Source organism: Clupea harengus, chromosome 21 (assembly GCF_900700415.2).
Source record: "Clupea harengus chromosome 21, Ch_v2.0.2, whole genome shotgun sequence".
In the NCBI taxonomy this organism is placed as follows: Eukaryota; Metazoa; Chordata; class Actinopteri; order Clupeiformes; family Clupeidae; genus Clupea; species Clupea harengus.
The window spans coordinates 456617-474373 of NC_045172.1; the positions used below are offsets into that span (position 1 = coordinate 456617).

The following is a 17757-nucleotide window of genomic DNA, read 5'->3' on the forward strand; positions in this document are numbered from 1 at the left end:
AAATCTGAAAGATAATCACTGACAGTGTTCTGAGTATGTTGTTTTTTTGTTTGAGGTGTTGTCTTATACATTTGTTCAGAATAGAGGGTATAAAACTGTCTAGAACAGAGAAACAAAATGTGTCAGATGGAAATTCCCGTGCCTTTAGAGTTACAGCATCATCGTAAACCCAGAGACATTTTCATTTTTGACAACATATCCCCTACAAAGCGCCTAAGGTTTTTAAGGATTATAGCAACCCCTGAGTGAAAATGTCTCACTAATGCAAACTGACCTTTAAAAACGCCTGTGGCAATACTGCAACACCCGAGGCCGAATTACTGGAATATTTTCGAAGCCATGCCAGTGTACCCTACGGCTTTTGCATTTGTATAAAAAGGCTCAGTGTCCGTCTTCTCATCACTCCTGAGCAGCTCGAAGAAGCATCAGCAGCCTCAACTCACAATGGCAACAACCTTCTCCAGCCGTGTGTCCATGTCCTCCGGATCATCCATCGCAGGGGGTTCGTCTGGGCTCTCCCTGTCCGGAGGTGGAGCTCGCTTGAGTGTCATGCGGGCTGGTAGTGTCTACGGCGGTGCAGGAGGATCCGGAGTTCGCATCTCCAGCGCTTTTGGAGCAGGCGGTGGTGGTGGCGCAGGGTTCGGGTTCGCTGCTGGCGGTGGTGGCGGTGGCGGTTTCAGCATGGCCAGCGGTGGCGGAGCTTTCGAGGCCGTCATTGGCAACGGGAAATTCACCATGCAGAACCTGAACGACCGTCTGGCCTCCTACCTGGCCAAGGTGCACACCCTGGAAACGGCCAACGCCGAGCTGGAGCTGAAGATCAGACAGTTTCTGGCGGCTAAGATCTCCCCTGCCGCCCATGACTTCTCTGGCTTCATGGTCACCATCAGCGACCTCCAGGCCAGGGTGAGTGTTGCTAGGCGCCCAGTGTCAGTGCAGAAATTCAGTTCTTTAAAGTTAAAGGGTTCTTCTGTGACTTCTTATATGGCTTTACGTAGTCTTTGTAAGATGTATGGACTAGCTTAATTATTCTACAGTTCATGTGATTGTAAAACCATAACAAGTATATAGCCTCATTTCACTGCCTGTGGTACAAGATCTAAATTCTTTTTCGTTTTTTACTTTTAGATTATGGCCATCATCAGTGTTAAAGGAGCAGCTGTGCTGGGTATTGACAACGCCAAACTGGCTGCCGATGACTATAGAGTCAAGTAAGTTTAAGCCCTTGTCTACTCTTGGAACATCATTTGATTTTATTAGGTATCAGCAAAGAGCTTCCCCAAAGGTTTAGGTAGTGCACAATGCCCCCTACTGGAATGAATAAGTACGCATGCAGAAACACATGCAACTCAGACCCAGACACTCATCCTAGCACAGTATCCTGCACTCATCCTAGCATAGCATCTTGCACTCATAGCACAGTATCCTGCACTCATCCTAGCACAGTATCCTGTCCTTTTTCTGTTGAGATGTTTATTTTAAATGCTTTTTTAAATTTCAGATATGAAGCAGAGCTGGCCATGCGCCTCTCTGTTGAGGCTGACATCGCTGGACTCAGGAGGGTGCTGGATGACCTCACCCTCTCCAAATCCGACCTGGCCATGCAGATCACAGGCATCCAGGAGGAGGTTGCCTTCCTGAAGAAGAACCACCAGGAGGTTTGCCTTTTTTTTTACTCATTCATATGTCTCTGTAGTCTTTGTTGTTGCCGTTTTTATTTCTTTTTGTAGCTGTTTGACCTACACACTTTCATGAAAAGTGGTGCACGTATAAAGTTAATTATTATACAGCTCCTCAAAATGCTGCGGAATGCCCCACTGCACGTCGGGTTCCTGTTCATCGTGACAGATGTTTTTTGCGATACTGACAGGCGGACTATACATGATCCCTTACATATCATCATCATCATCATTATTATGTCTTCCTTAGGATCTCCTGGTTCTGCGGGCACAAATCGGCGGCACAGTAAACGTGGAGGTGGACGCTGCTCCTCAGGAGGACCTCACTATCGTCCTGGCCGGCATCCGTGAGCACTACGAGACTGTGGCCACTAAGAACAGAAGGGAGCTGGAGGTCTGGTTCCAGGCAAAGGTGAGTAGGCTACATCAGCCATCCCACAGAGCTGCTAACCTTGGAACAAATTCACTCCAGGTCAGGACAGAAACTAATGTCTGGTGTTTATAGTATTAGAGTTAGTAAACCATGGAAAGCCACTAACAAAAAAGTAAGTACCCAAATATTAATACAGCAGTTGTTACGGCACAATGGGGTTAGGCCATTAACAGTTTTCATACAAACTCAAAATGATAAGAACATATTTACAACCACAAGAGATGCACTAAAGCAACTTGTCACACGTCAACATTGTTGCATCTTCTCCTCAATGTCTGTAGACCGAAGCGCTCAGCAAAGAAGTCCTGACAAGCACAGCCACCCTCCAGACGTCCACATCAGAAGTCACATCCATCAGGACCACTGCACAGGCACTCCAGATCGAGCTCCAAGGCCTCATCAGCATGGTGAGTGCAGAATAAAACGGTGCCATACAGTGAAGGGACTGAACGAACAGCGCTTTGCGCTCCCTCAACATACACGGCTGAAGTGCCCTTGAGCAAGGCACCTAAACCCCAACTGCTCCACAATTATAATTATCTGCAATATATATATATATCAGTACCTTCACAATGTTGCAATCCTATTTTTGCTGTCTATTATAGTTATTGTTGAATTGAGCAATAATGATCTTGCTTTAGATATCTAGGCGAATTACGGGGGAGCTATCTCTACCTGTCCTTATGTGTTTGACCTCTGCATAAGCAAAGATAAAAAAGCTATTACTTCCACAAACGTAACTCCTATATGTCTGAAACAAGATCATTATTGCTCAAATCACCAATCAATATGAGACTATCTGACTTGTCTTCCTCTGTTTGTGTCTCAGAAAGCGTCCATGGAAGCCACTCTGGCTGAGACACAGACCCGCTATGCTGGCATGCTGGCCAGCTTCCAGATGCAGGTGAGCAGCTTGGAGGGGCAGCTTGGCGCTCTCCGCGGAGGCCTTGAGCACCAGGGCCACGAATACGCAATCCTGCTCGACATCAAGACCAGACTGGAGCTGGAGATCGCCGAGTACAGGAGACTGCTCGACGGTGGAGCATACACTCACAGTCACATCTCGTAAGTGCCGAGCTTGAATTGGGAGATTGAGTAACACGAACATTTGTTGAAATTCGATGATTAATCTCGTGTTCATACATTTCACATTTCACATTTAGTCATTTAGCAGACGCTTTTATCCAAAGCGACTTACATATGTGCGACTTACAATGTATACACATTTTACATTTACACTGATGGCACACTGCACATCAGGAGCAATTAGGGGTTCAGTGCCTTGCTCAAGGACACTTCGACAGGGAATCGAACTAGCAACCTTTTGATTACTAAACGACTTTTTTACCTTCTGTACCACTGTCGCCCATTCATCGTCTCTCCCCTTTCTGCCAGGAGCGCGTCGTCATTTTCAGCGTCAACTGTGTCGGCAGCGTCTGTGTCAGCAGCGGCAGTGTCAGCAGCGTCTGTGTCAGCAGCGATTGAGTCAGCGGTAGTTGTAGCAGCGCCAACGTCCAGCACTAGAACCAGAGTGGTGACAGTGACTGAAGAGCTGGTTGATGGACTGGTGGTGTCTTCTTCCACTTCCTCCTCCGTCATCGGTTCCTAAGGAGGTGCCGTCACTGAAGTGGAACCCCTGACCCAAGACTTACCTGTTGCTGATTCACCTGAGCACAAGGCAGGTTTAACCCTGCAGTTTGCCACAGGTTATCTGTGATATCTAGTCACAAACACTTCCAATAAAGCAAGAGTCCACTAAAATCTACTTTCTGTTTGAGCTTCATTATTTATGTGGAGTTGGTGAGAAAAAAACAAAACAATCAAACCCTGCTTCAAATGGTCCTCAGTTAGACTGTATTATTCCAGTCTTTAATCTCTTGTGATCAGGTTATCATTAATGAAAAGGTGCAGTACAATGAACTTAAACCACAAAGCATTGCGGGATGAGGAGACATGCCATCAAACCTCAGGTCTATAATATTAGCAAGGTGAGTGCAAGTAAACAGAAGGTGTTATAAGAGTTAGTTTGGTTAACATTGATGGTTCTGTCACCAGTCAGGTATCCGTATACTCACAACTGTCTCTACATGATTAGTGAGCCTTCTAGTGGTGGTTTATGTCTATTACCACACGCCAAGAAAACAATGTTTTATAGTGACTGTATGGGCTAAGTCTACACTTAAAGCCCAGAGGGATTGCTGACTGAGCACTTGATTGACGCGCTTGTTAGATGTAAAATAACGTTCCAACTTTGCATTCTTAGTTATGAAACTTTATTTCCCACAGTAAGATCCAATCAATAAAGTTGTCCATACATCCAAACTTGCATCTCATTAACATATAACAGACCTTTGGTGGTACAGATGAAGCGGTCAAAAAGCTATACGCGCTCTCCCTCTGTCAAGCAACACCTGCCACCTGCATGACCTTTCCCACCTTTATTGTGTAAACCCAATTACGGTGGAGCGCCATCTAGTGTCCCAACAAGATTAAAACATGAACCCCAAATGGCTCCTACAGTGACATACGTGAATCTATATAAAAATAAAGAGAAGTCCAATGATTTTAATTTATTTTGATGTTATGTGTATGGTGTGTGGCAGAAACAGAAATCACGTCATTTTTGTTATTATGAATTCACTATTTAGTAACCTAGGCTATGTGTCACTGTTACAACGACATTGTACCTGGGGATTTCAATAGAGGGGACGCTGTAAACCTTTCAACCAATTTTTTCAAAGCAATGACGTTTTACAGTCATAGATGTCAACCCACTGTGCTGCATAAAGTACGCCTGAGCTGAATTCCTTATCAACACCTGTGTCCTTATTTTACCACTCTGTAGCAGCACCATTTCATTTCCTAAAACCTATTAAGCGCTTGAGTACTAAGGACACTAGTTCATGTTAAGCAAGCAGATTTCTCCCCATCCTTCTATTAGGCAAGGAATGAGCTGTAGTTCGCGCTTCATAATGTGCCACACATTCTCAATCAGTCAGAACTGAAAGTAGACCAATCTAGCACCAACACTTTGGTACACATAGTTTATATACATACGTAGATGTTTTATTTAAATGAATGCTTGCGGTACAAATCTTGTTTATTAAAGGGTCCCAATTAATGTCAGCTCCTTTGTGGACAGTTTTCCACATTCTGGCTGTTGACATGCTGATCTACAGCCTGTTGAAGAGATGAACACAGCATAGTTCTGCACCCAAAATGTTACAGAACATGGAATAGAAGCAAAATGTCTGCTGAGGGTAACTTCCAGGATAGAGGGAAATCAAAGTAATCCGGATTGAGAGTTCATCTTCAGCTTCCCAATGTGCTGAGACCTCCTTCAGTTCCATCTCCAGCTTCACCTGCCAGTGCATCATCATCATCTCATGGGTCTCCTGATTCTGTCCTCCCCCGAGTCACTAAACTTGACAAGCTCAAGATCAGCTTGGCCTATCAGTTTCCATGTGCCCCAGTTCTCATATGATTCTGAGTTAAAACTTGAGAGGGGCAATGCTGCTTACAAAGAGAATGGCACACTTCTTATTCCAGATCCTAGACTAAAGTCCAACATTCTTGAAGCCTTGGTGCAAGAAATTGTAAAGTTCAAACTTTATTTCACTAGCCAGGAGTTCAACATGGTTGCTAAGGCCCTCGTATCAAAGCATCCTCGCTTGATTTGTGCCGGATGGAAGGCTAGTTTGGGGAATAAACTTGCCATAGACCGCACTCAGTTGAGAACACTAGGTTGCACTGAAGTGATCGTAAATTCCCTGAAGCACAAGCCAGAAGGAAAATCAAGTCCTGGTGCTGCCATTAAGAAACCGCTGTGGTCTGAAGTGAACTGCCCCCCTCTGGTGTGGAATTAATTCACTATGACATTGTTGCCTTGATGAATTGACGTGGATTTTATATACTTTACTTCCATCGTGTGATGTGCCATTTGATGCTGTGTTGTGTCACTTAACTCGCTGTGGGTTGCATGATATTTATAATGTATTTATATTTATACGTAGGGGCAGAATTGGGTTCTCTAGCTTTTGCCTGTTAGTTGGGGGAGTAACTGCCGGTGGTGCCCTAATACATCTGTCTACTGTTTTACAGTCCTGTATTTATTTTATGCTTGTTGAAAATAAACCTTTGTGATAAATCTAGTCCATCTGTGTGTTGCCTGTGTATTGGTGGATCTGGTTTATATTCTTTTGGGGAGATACTCCACGGCACAACATATATATTATAAATAAGGAGAGTGAGAGAGAGACCAATGACTGTTTGCCTGTCAAACAGGTACTGCAGAAGTCATCCTCTCAGTACAGAGTAGTTGAGGATATCCCAGAGGGCAGTTGAAGTGACAACAGTGATGACGATTATGTAGCATGACGGGTTAAATCTGACGTCACTTTACCATCTGTTTACTTCTCCCCGTCCCTCTCAATCTACCTGTAATTAAGTGACACTTTGCGAGTCTGCCCAGCCCGTATAAATGAACCACGAGATGCCATCTGGGCATGCGTCATTCATGGTACCTGTGCGTTAAGCTCAAGTCCACCTGTTCGTCGTGTGTTTAAGCCTGTTTGGTTTGGGTTGTCATCTGCACCTATTACTCCGTCTCCTGTTCACTCAAACGGATTATACGTTCGTTGTGTGCCACAAACAGGTATGTTTGGGTCCTTGCTCTGCGTGAATGGTTGCTGTGTTTTAGCTAGCTACTCACCCATACGTTTTATACTTTGTATGTAGCTAGCGGACACAGAGTAGCTGCTGCCTGTTTCCTCCTGCGTCTCATGCCCTTGGATGCCTGGTAGGCTACCTTGCTGCCTCTGTTTTTAAATGTATTACTAGCGTTGTGTGGCGGTAACATTCTCCACTCTCTCCCATAGGAATTGGCCTGGGTGGGTTGACGCCGCTGCTGTTTTGCTTTTAGTGATTGTATTGTTTGATCGTCTTCCTTCACGTCTCGCCCCCATTCCAGGCAGCTGCTGTCTGAAAGAGCTGCTCCTGCGTGTGTGTTGCGTTTGTGTGTTAATGGTTGTTTCGTATTTCTTTTCTGTTTTTGTAGCCATCTTTAGGTGGCTACTTTTGGTTTGGTTTCATACCTGTTTGTTTTGTATTCAATGTATTGTTGTCTGTACTGGGTGCCGCAGGGCTAGGTAGTCCATCATTCCCCACCGTAGTGGTGGTAGCATCTCCTGTGTGTGATTTCAAACTCATTTTTGGTGTGTGTGTGTGGATTCACCTTTTTGTGTGCATTTGGTGTGAGCAGTGCACGGTTGCTGTGTCCTGGAGATAATACCCCACTCGTAATACACCTGCCTGACTTGGTAAGCCTCAGTCCTGTTTGTGTTCTGTTCATTTGGTTGTTGTGTTGTCCCTTGTCTGTCCTACTGTTCCCTGTTCGTGTTTTTTGTATTTTACCTGGTTGCAATTAAATAAAACATATTTATTATTTATGGACACACGTCTCACGCTTCCTCAGTTTCACGAACCTGTGTGCCCCTAGTGGGCTAGTTTCATCAACTCAACTATTTCCCTGGGCGCAACTCCTAGGGTGGCGTAGTCGTGCTCTGTATATTCCTAGCTCCACTCCATTTTGTTATGCCACAATTACATGCCAGAGACACCGAGTTTTGAGTCAGAAAGTGACACAGAAGGACCAACAGAGAATGAGGCAGAGACAGATGCAGAGGGTGCATCAGAGAGTGAAGCAGACCACAAGAGGTATGCCTGTAATGGAAGAGGCAGAGGCAACTGAAGAGGCATAGGTAATGAAAGAGGCGGACAGAAAAACAGACTATGGGCTTGTAGGGACAATCTCTATGAGGGAAATATTCCGGCCTTGCACAGGGTGAGGAACCTGTCGAGCTATTCTCCAGCCTTTTCCCTGACACCCTTATAGATGAAATCACCTTCCAATCCAATATGTTTGCACTGCAACAGGGAAAAGGGAACCTCAACCTCAGCCCTGCAGAATTGAAAGTGTTCCTGGGTATTAATTTGACCATGACTTACATTAAATACCCGAGAACAACGATGTATTGGTCCTCAAATCCTGGCCTTCCCCAGCATTTCATTGCAGATCCTCTGCCTGTCAATAGGTTCGATGAGCTAAAAAGATACCTCCATTTTGTCGATAACAATTCCCAGTCTGCTAATGGTGATAGATTCTTCAAACTGAGGCCAGTCTTGGATGTGCTGCAGGAGCGGTTCCTCAAAGCAGTGACTCCAGAAGAATTTCACGCCATTGACGAGAAGATAATCCCTTTCAAAGGCCAGCATTCCAGCAAGCAGTACATTCCAAAAAAAACAAAGCCATGGGAATTTAAAGTATGGGTTAGAGCTGGTAGCTCTGGCTACACCTACCGATTTGAGCTCTATCAGGGTGCAAACTGATGTGGCTGTCCGTCTGTGTAGCGATGTATACCACAATGGCCACAAGGTTTTTTTTGGACAACTTTTTCTGCCCAATAGCTCTTCTTGAGCGATTGAAACAATTTGGCATTGAGGCAGCAGGCGCCTGCCCTGCCAACCGCTTGAAGGGTGCTGGGGACAAACTCCTTGGAGAAAAGGACATGGGAAAGGAGGGAAGAGGAACCTCCTCTGTGGTGTCCACTGCAGACAACATCACTGTCACACGCTGGCTGGATAGCTCTTCAATTCACAGCGCCTCAACATGCGCTGGAAAGTATCCAGAAGATAGTTGACGTGTTTGGTACACACATGTTCTGGACCTCATGTGTACGCCCTCTTTCAGGAGGAGGAGTTCGAAGCATTCTAGGAGGGTGCGGTGGCGCTGTTGGCCATGGTGGCTGAAGAGGACACGGCTGCAGGGATACCCTTTCAACCTCTCCATGTCTCAGTCATCCTGGAGGTTGTAATGACTCTCAGATCTTGGACTGATGCACTGGTGGTGTTGTTTAGCTTGATCTATGCTCTCAATTTGAGCTATATACGGCAAAGCTGAGTGGCTTCTTTGAGTTCATCCAGGTTGTCCTCTTAAATCTAGATGATGGAAGAATGCAGCTCAAACATAAGTTGCAGGCCTTGAAAAATGAGCTAGAGTAAAGAGGGGACGTCCTGCGCCAAGACTTCCAGCAGCCATGGTTTACAGCCCAACAAAGTATTATATGCAGAAATCAGTTCATAGAAATAATCAGTTCATGTAAAAATCGTGACTTGTATTGATTAAATTCCCTTTATGCACAGCTCAACTACTTCCTTAATCTCAGACGCTCTTTCATTTCCTCTGGAACAGGATGGGCCATAACTAATTAAACCACCTGGGCTTGATCTCAGCAGCCAACAACCAGCAAGCACACCTGGTTTAATTAGGTCCAATCCTGTATCAGAGGAAATATGTGTCTGGGATTCAGGAAGTATTGGAGCCTATAGCCTATTATAGCATTAGCATTGTCAACTCTTGCGTCCCGTCGATCCGGCTGTAAATGATGACCGCAGTGCCATCAACACTAGCCGCCTCATGCCCTCTGGCTGCAGAACCACCACTGCCACCACCAGCGAACCATCCTGCTCCTCCTCAGAGAGGTCCTCTGCACCCCCCACAACCTCCCCCCAGACACCTAACTCCCCATCTCTGACCATCCCCTGGTGGCAGCAGGACTGGTCCCCCCCCCCCGACCTTGCAGAGGTCCTGACACGGGTCCAGTACCAGAACACTGTCCGGAGAAGAGAAGAGTGACAGCTGAGGCTTGGGTCATTACTGGGGAGGAGTACGAGAGGCTCCTGCTCCAGAGGGAGCAACAAGCTACAGCGGCCAGAGAGGCAAAGGAACAGAGGGCTCAACAGAGAAGGGAGCGCGCCAGAAACATCGGCCATCGAGCCACCTCTGATCTTGGACTGATGCACTGGTGGTGTTGTTTAGCTTGATCTATGCTCTCAATTTGAGCTATCCGGCGAAGCTGAGTGGCTTCTTGAGCCTCCAGGGGAGCCCTCAGCTGCAGAGGCAGGCCCAGCACCTGCTCCACACCTGTGCCGCCCTCAGCCCTCTCCACCACCAATGGTGGCTCAGGGCTCAGGGAACGTTACGATAGTTATCCCAGATGTTTTGTGGCTTTGCCAGAACGTTAACATGCTGGCAACCTAAATCAAAGGTCCCATTTTATGGGGTCATGAAAAAGGCAATGAAACCTCTAAAAACCTTGGACGGGGGTGAGGGCACTTGATTTGTCCAAGTTTATATTTTGAGATCCCATGATAAATGGTTATTTAAACAGCCCTGTGCTGCTGTGCTCAGTGGCGGTGCCAGAGATTTGGTTGTTGAGATGTTCTGATGTCATTTGGAATATTTATAAGATCAGTAATACAAATAAATGTTAATTCTGTTCTGTTGTAGTTCTGTTTAAAGGTGATATGTTAAGACAAAAATCACTTCATTTCCCTTCATTGATCAAAAGTATATGTTGACCTATCATTGGCTTGAACAATGTTTTGTGTTCAATATATCAATGTGTTCATGTGCAATATTCACATCGAAGGACTTGCAATATAAATTAATCAAAGGCAACGAGCTATAACTGTAATGTCTGTTTTCCCCCAAAATTGTGCAGTCCTAACCTGTCATACATGCTACACTTCAAGGGTCATTTATTTATTTATTTTTTTTTTACATAGGTTAAGGGCTTGAATGATACTGTTTTTTATTATTATTATTATATGTTGATTAAAAATGTTCGGGGGCGCTAGTGAACACCAGATGGAGTAGACGTGTTTTTCTTGAGCTCCTCTCCATGCTATAAAATAATTCGGTATTTAATTTAAAATTCACCAGTTTACCCGACCTGTTGTTGATTCAATCAACTACTAAAACCTGGAAGAAATGCGAAAATCGAAGAATGATCGTGGAAAACCGCAGGATAAAAGCCCAATCAAGACTAAAACTCAGCCCTCGCTGGAGCTAGCACTAGCACCAGTCATGACAGACTATGAGGCTAGCAAGGACACCGACGCAGAGTCGAGCAGCATTCTTCTGGCAATAGAGAGCATGAACAAAACGATGACTGATCGATTTGACACATTAGAGGCAACCCTGGCATCCACTCAAGCGTCTTTGGTGAGTCTTGGAAACCGTATGACTGAAATTGAGGAAGCTAATTCCAGCTACGACCTCCGCCTCTCACAAGTTGAACAAGCCTGTATGAAAATGCAGACGGAAAACCATGCACTCCGCTCAAAAGTGATTGACCTGGAAGCTCGCTCTAGGCGTCAGAATATTAAAATTGTTGGCCTACCTGAAAGGATCGAGAAAAAACGCCCTGTTGAGTTTCTGGAGAAGTTTATCCCTGAACTGCTGGGTGCTGGCAATTTCTCCGGCCAGGTTGTTGTGGATCGAGCACACCGTCTAGGGAAGCAGTCTGCGGTAGAGGATGCAAGACCGCGCGCAATGATAGCCAGGATTCATCACTTCCAAATCAAGGAGAAGATACTACAGCTTTCTCGCCAACAGTTCCCCCTGACGTACAACGGAGCGGCGATCCATTTCTTTCCCGATTTGCCAGTGGAGGTGATAAAACAGCGACAAGCTTTTGATGAGGTTCGTAAAAGGCTCAAGGAGGCTGGTGCGAGGGTTGGTTTCATCTACCCAGCCCGGCTGAGGGTTACCCTTGGAAATTCGGAGCAGGTATTTCCCTCATTAGAAGAAGCCGAGCTGTTTGCAGGGTCTCTGTCCTGAACATTATATGCGCTTTGGATGGCTATATTTTCCATATGTGACTTTTTTTGCTTTTCTTCCCCTGCAATCACGCAGGTCGGGACATTCTCATGACCGTTGTTTAAATTATGTTAATAATTTTGGAGAGAGCACAGGGCTCTTTTGTTAGCTTAGCTAAACTATCTTTTCCTATGGTCCGGCAGCCTCTGTGCCTATTTGTAGGGAACGTGTTCTCACTTTGTTTGGGAAAGTGGGACGGGGGGAGGGGGGGTAAGTTCTTAAGTGTGTGTTTTTTGTGTTTTTCTCCCTTATGCGGTTATTTGTGTGTTTCAAGGGCGTCATATGTTTACATCACTGTACTTAAATATGCATCCTAATCTTTCTTTAAGAGGTGGTGGCATTACTCTTACTAGTTGGAATGTCCGTGGGCTGGAGCACTCAATTAAAAGGGCAAAAGTATTCTCTCATTTGAAGTCCTTAGCTGCAGACATTATATTCCTACAGGAAACTCATATTAAGCCCACTAGAGCAAAGTTGCTTAGATGCAGCTGGGTCAATCAAATTTTCCAGTCTACATTCTCCAGTAAAGCTCGTGGAGTGGCCATTTTGATAAGCAAAACTATCCCATTTAGACATGTTTCCACCATGTGTGACCCAAATGGCAGATATATCGTAGTGACGGGCCACATTTATTCACACCATGTCACACTTGTAAATGGTCCCAATTCTGATGACCCAGATTTTTTCCGTAAAGTCTTCAATTTACTGCCCAGTCTCTCAGATACTCATGTGATCATCAGTGGTGACTTCAATTGTGTGCTTGGCGATTTTATGGATAGATCAGCCCAAACAAACCTGGTGCCTTCTGCTGCCTCCACAACCTTGAATACTCTAATGTTATCCACGCATCTAGTTGATATATGGAGGCTTCAGCACCCCACACATAGGGATTATTCTTTTTTCTCACAAAGACACAAGTCTTTCTCTAGAATCGATTATTTTTTGCTTGACTCAAACTTGATTTCAAATGTTATCTCCACCTCATATCATAATATCCTAATTTCTGACCACTCTCCAATATCATTGGTACTTGACCTCAACCATAAGAAACAGCACTTTAATTGGCGTTTACGCCCTTCACTTTTCTCCGACTCCTCGTTCTCTGAGTTCATTTCTGCTAGGATCTCAGATTTTTTGGAAACGAATGATAATCTAGAGGTTACAGACTCCACCTTATGGGAAGCTTTTAAGGCTGTGATTAGAGGACATATTATTTCTTTTGAAAACTCAAGGAGAAAAGAAAAGAAGAAGCGCCTTCTAGAAATTGAAAAAGATCTTACGCAACTAGAAACTGCCTATAAATCTTCTGCCAATTCTGTCACCCTACAGAATATTCTTAAACTGAGGTATGAATATAACGATATACTGTCTGCCCAGGTGCAGGACCAACTGTTTAAACTGAAACAAAAACAATTTGAACTTGGAGACAAGCCCCAGAAGCTACTAGCCCGACAGCTGAGAGGTTTGCAGGCTAGCAGAGCTATACATAAAATCAAATCAAAATCTGGTGACATTATCACTGACCCTAGCAATATAAACAAGCGCTTCAGGGAATACTATCAACAATTATATACATCCAAAGCTAAAGGGGACACCACTGCGTGGCTGGAGAACCTGAACCTCCCCAAGTTAAATGACGAGGCGTGTGAGGCGCTTAACGCTGACATTACTGCTCAAGAGCTTCTGGATGCTATAAAATCCTTTCCCAATGGTAAAAGTGCAGGCCCCGATGGTTTTGGAATAGAGCTATATAAGAAATTCCCTGAACAGCTGACTCCACTCTTGCTCAGGATGTTTAACCACTCATTTGAAACCCAAACATTCCCAAACTCCTTGTATGAAGCCAACATCTCACTTATTCTAAAAGAAGGGAGAGATGAGACTGAAACATCATCCGATCGTCCAATTGCATTGCTGAACTCTGATATGAAAATTTTCACAAAATTGATGGCAAATAGGTTAAACAAACACATCGCCTCCATTATTCATGCAGACCAAACTGGTTTCATTCCTGCTAGGTTCTCCTTTTTTAATGTTAGAAGATTAATGAACATAATGTACCATGACTACAGAAAGGATCAGAAGGTGGCAGTCCTCTGCTTAGATGCAGAGAAAGCGTTTGATCAGATAGAGTGGGCATATATGTGGAGGGTATTGGAGGAATTTGGATTTGGTGACCGTTTTGTCTCATGGATTAAAATTTTATACGCCCACCCTTCCTCTTCCATTCTAACAAATCAAGAAAGGTCAACTCCATTTCCATTACATCGTGGGACGCGCCAGGGCTGCCCCCTTAGCCCGCTCCTCTTTGCGATTGGTATTGAACCCCTTGCTATTAGTATCAGGCAGCACAGCTCTCTTGAACCCATTCACCTGGGAGATGTGGACCACCATCTATCCTTATATGCAGATGATGTTGCAATCTTCATGTCACAGCCTCAACAGTCTATTCCCATTCTGTTAGACCTCATGAAGTCATTTGGAGAAGTTTCTGGATACACAATTAATTGGCAAAAAAGTGAATTTATGCCTCTTGGGGATAACCATGAAGCAGAATTTCTGCATAAACTCCCATTTAAAGTTACAGACAAGCTGAAGTACCTAGGAGTTACCCTTCCAAAGGATCCTAAATTAATATTTAAACTGAATTTCCATGAAAAGGTGGAAAAACTAAAAGGAGATATTGGCAAGTGGCGCACGCTGCCGCTCTCTATGGTGGGTCGTATAAATGCTATCAAGATGGTTTCACTGGCAAGATTCCTATACCTCTTTCAGAACCTTCCTATTTTTCTCACAAAGTCATTCTTTAAGTTACTAGACTCAATAATCATGCCTTTTATCTGGGGTTTTAAAGCTCATAGAATATCAAAAACTCATTTTCAAAAACCCAGAGAGAAAGGTGGATTTGGGCTGCCATGCTTTCAGCATTACTACTGGGCGGCAAATCTTAGAGCTCTTGCCTTCTGGGGTGATGGCTACAACCTGGAGATTTCAACAAGCACCCCTGCATGGGTAGCCATTGAAAAGAAAGACATCAAAGACAGTTCACTCCCAGCTCTTCTTTTTTCAACACCTGGGCTGCCCAACACAAAAGTGAAAAATCGAATAATTATTAATTGTTTGAAAATATGGCAGCAAATTAAGAAGTGCTGCAAGTTACCCGGTACCTCCATCTATGCTCCAGTGTGCCATAATCATGCATTTCCCCCTGCTCTCTCAGATGCAACTTTTTATAGTTGGAGACAAAAAGGCATCGTAGTTTTAAAAGATTTGTACATTGACAAACATTTTGCCTCATTTACTCAACTAAAAGACAAGTTTGCCCTTCCACAAACACACTTCTTTAGATACCTTCAGGTTAGAAACTATGTCCGCCAAAACCTGACTAAATTTGAATCTCTCCCTGACGAAAATAGGATTTACAGTTTCTGGCATGGCCCGCCGGATTCAAAATGCTTGATTTCAAACTTTGTCAGGGTATTCTCTGAACAAGTGAACTATGCCACCCACTCTTTGAAAAAGGCTTGGGAGGAGGAACTGGGTCTCCAGATTGATGACATGGTTTGGCAGGAGGGTCTCAGCAGAATCCAATATTGTTCTATTAATGCCAGACATCACTTAATCCAGTTTAAGGTTATGCATAGACTCCATTATTCGAAAACCAAACTACATAGAATATATCCTACTGTCTCCCCTTTGTGTGATCGATGTAAAGCTGCTGACGGATCCTTAACCCACCTTTTCTGGACATGTCCAAAGCTGTACGTCTTCTGGTGTGGAATATTTAAGTGGTTTTCTGAAATGTACAACTGTGTGTTCAAGCCTGAGCCAGAGGTGGCACTGTTTGGCTACTCCCTGTCTCTATTGCCTCAAAGTATCCCAGTACAGCACACCATCATGTACGGAATGTTAATTGCAAAGAGACTGATTCTAATGCTGTGGAAGTCAGAAACAGTGCCACTCTTCAAGACGTGGCTATCAGAACTTACTTCTCTATTACATATGGAGAAAATCCGATACAGTTTGACAAACAATCTTAAACAATTCTACAAGATCTGGCAGCCATTCTTAGACCATCTTGCTCAATTTGATGGAGATCTTGAGCAGCTATGAGACTCACAATAGGCCACTTACCTCTTCTTCGATGTATTTTGTGTACTAGTGATGCATCAATACATTTCATTGTCTTGAGTTGTACGCCCTGTCTGTTAGTTGTGTTTGTTTGTTTTTTGTTTTGTTTTTTATGCCTTTATTTGATTTGATTTCAATTGTCTTATTTTTCTTTCTCTTTTAATTTCATTTTGGTATAATTTCTTACTTACTCCTAGTATTTGTCTGTTTGTACTTAGAATTACCTGAAAAAACCTAATAAACATATTGTAAAAAAAAAAAAAAAAAAATGTTCAACTTATTAAGACCGACTGAAGCGTTTTTATTATGCTGTTTTAAGAAATTGTGTCTTAGACCCCGTTTACACGATGGGAAAACGCATATATTTTCATGTGTTTTGGCCTTTCATTTACACGAAAACGGAGGTTTTATCACGGAAAACGATCATTTCTAAAAACTCCGGCCAAAGTGGAGATTTCTGAAAACTCAGTTTTTGTGTTTGCGTGTTAACTAGGTCAAACGGAGTTTTAGGTTCTCAAACGTCACAGTATGTGACTAAAAATGCATCACATCATGTGAGCGTCCTATGTTTACAGTTAGTTTGCTTACTGATCATGGATGCTGTTAAGGTAGTGCTCATTTATACCTTAATGCAAATGCCTGTTTGTATTTACAAACACAACTGCTTTTCTATATGGAGGAGCAGAGGCGAAGAACTGCACGGAGGTCAGCAGTCTTTCTACTGCTTTCACTCCCAAGACGTAGGCTACATTGCCTGCCAAAAAAAAGATGTTGTGTGTACGACGTTATTTTTGAAAACGGAGGGGCAGAAATATTCGTTTCTGTAAATACCCGGCTATGTGTAAATGTGGTCTAAAAGCTGCTTCCCCATGTCTCTTTGTCCTGGCTTTTGGAACTGTTAGAAGTTCAGTGTCGGAGGACCTCAGGGATCTACTGGGTGTGTACCTTGAGAGCATGTCTGTTATATATTCAGGTGCATGACTATGGAGTGATTTATAGACTAGTAAGAGAACCTTGAAATCTATTCTAAAGCTAACAGGTAGCCAGTGCAGTGATTTTAATACTGGTGTGATGTGCGCTCTCCGTCTTGTTTTAGTGAGGACTCGCGCTGCTGCATTCTGTATTGTTTGTAGTTGACTAATGGCTTTTTTTTGGTAGACCAGACAAAAGCGAGTTACAGTAGTCTAGCCTGCTCGTGATAAACGCATGCATCAGTCTTTCAGTGTCAGCCTGAGCGAGAAACGGTTGCACCTTAGCAATGTTTCTTAAGTGATAAAAAGATGTTTTAATTATATTTTTTATATGGGTTTCAAAATTGAGATCTGAGTCAAATATGACGCCTAGGTTTCTGGCTTGGTGCTTGGTGTTAAGTGCTAGTGTTTTTAAGTGTGCAGATAATTTCTCTTTTTCGTTTTTTTCACCAATGTCTAATACCTGTTTTATCTTGGTTGAGCTGGAGAAAGTTTTGTGACATCCATACATTTAGATCAGAAATGCAATTTACAAAACAATCAATAGAGCTGTGTTGTTGGGTGTTACAGAAATATAGAGCTGGGTGTCATCTGCATAGCTATGATAGTCGATGTTGTGCCTCCTTATTACACTACCAAGGGGTAGCATGTATAGACTGAAAAGTAAGGGCCCTAAAATGGATCCTTGGGGGACCCCACAGGTTATACAAATGTTTTTTGAGTTGCGGTCTCCGAGGGCGAAAAAGTATTCCCGGCCAGTTAGATAGGTCCTAAACCAGTTTAGGACCGGACCAGTGAGGCCATCTAGGAGCATCTAGGACA

At 43.8% G+C, this 17757-nt stretch overlaps 1 protein-coding gene across 1 annotated transcript; it reads left to right on the forward strand.

Annotated features, from left to right (window-relative positions):
* The first annotated feature begins 433 nt into the window (after positions 1-433).
* On the forward strand, positions 434-3181 carry LOC105896513 (keratin, type I cytoskeletal 13-like). The gene is made up of 6 exons (XM_031559141.1): positions 434-906; positions 1129-1211; positions 1502-1658; positions 1930-2091; positions 2394-2519; positions 2942-3181. Exons 1-6 carry the CDS (start codon positions 445-447, stop codon positions 3179-3181), a joined length of 1230 nt encoding a protein of 409 aa, XP_031415001.1. The 5' UTR covers positions 434-444.
* Positions 3182-17757: the final 14576 nt, after the last annotated feature.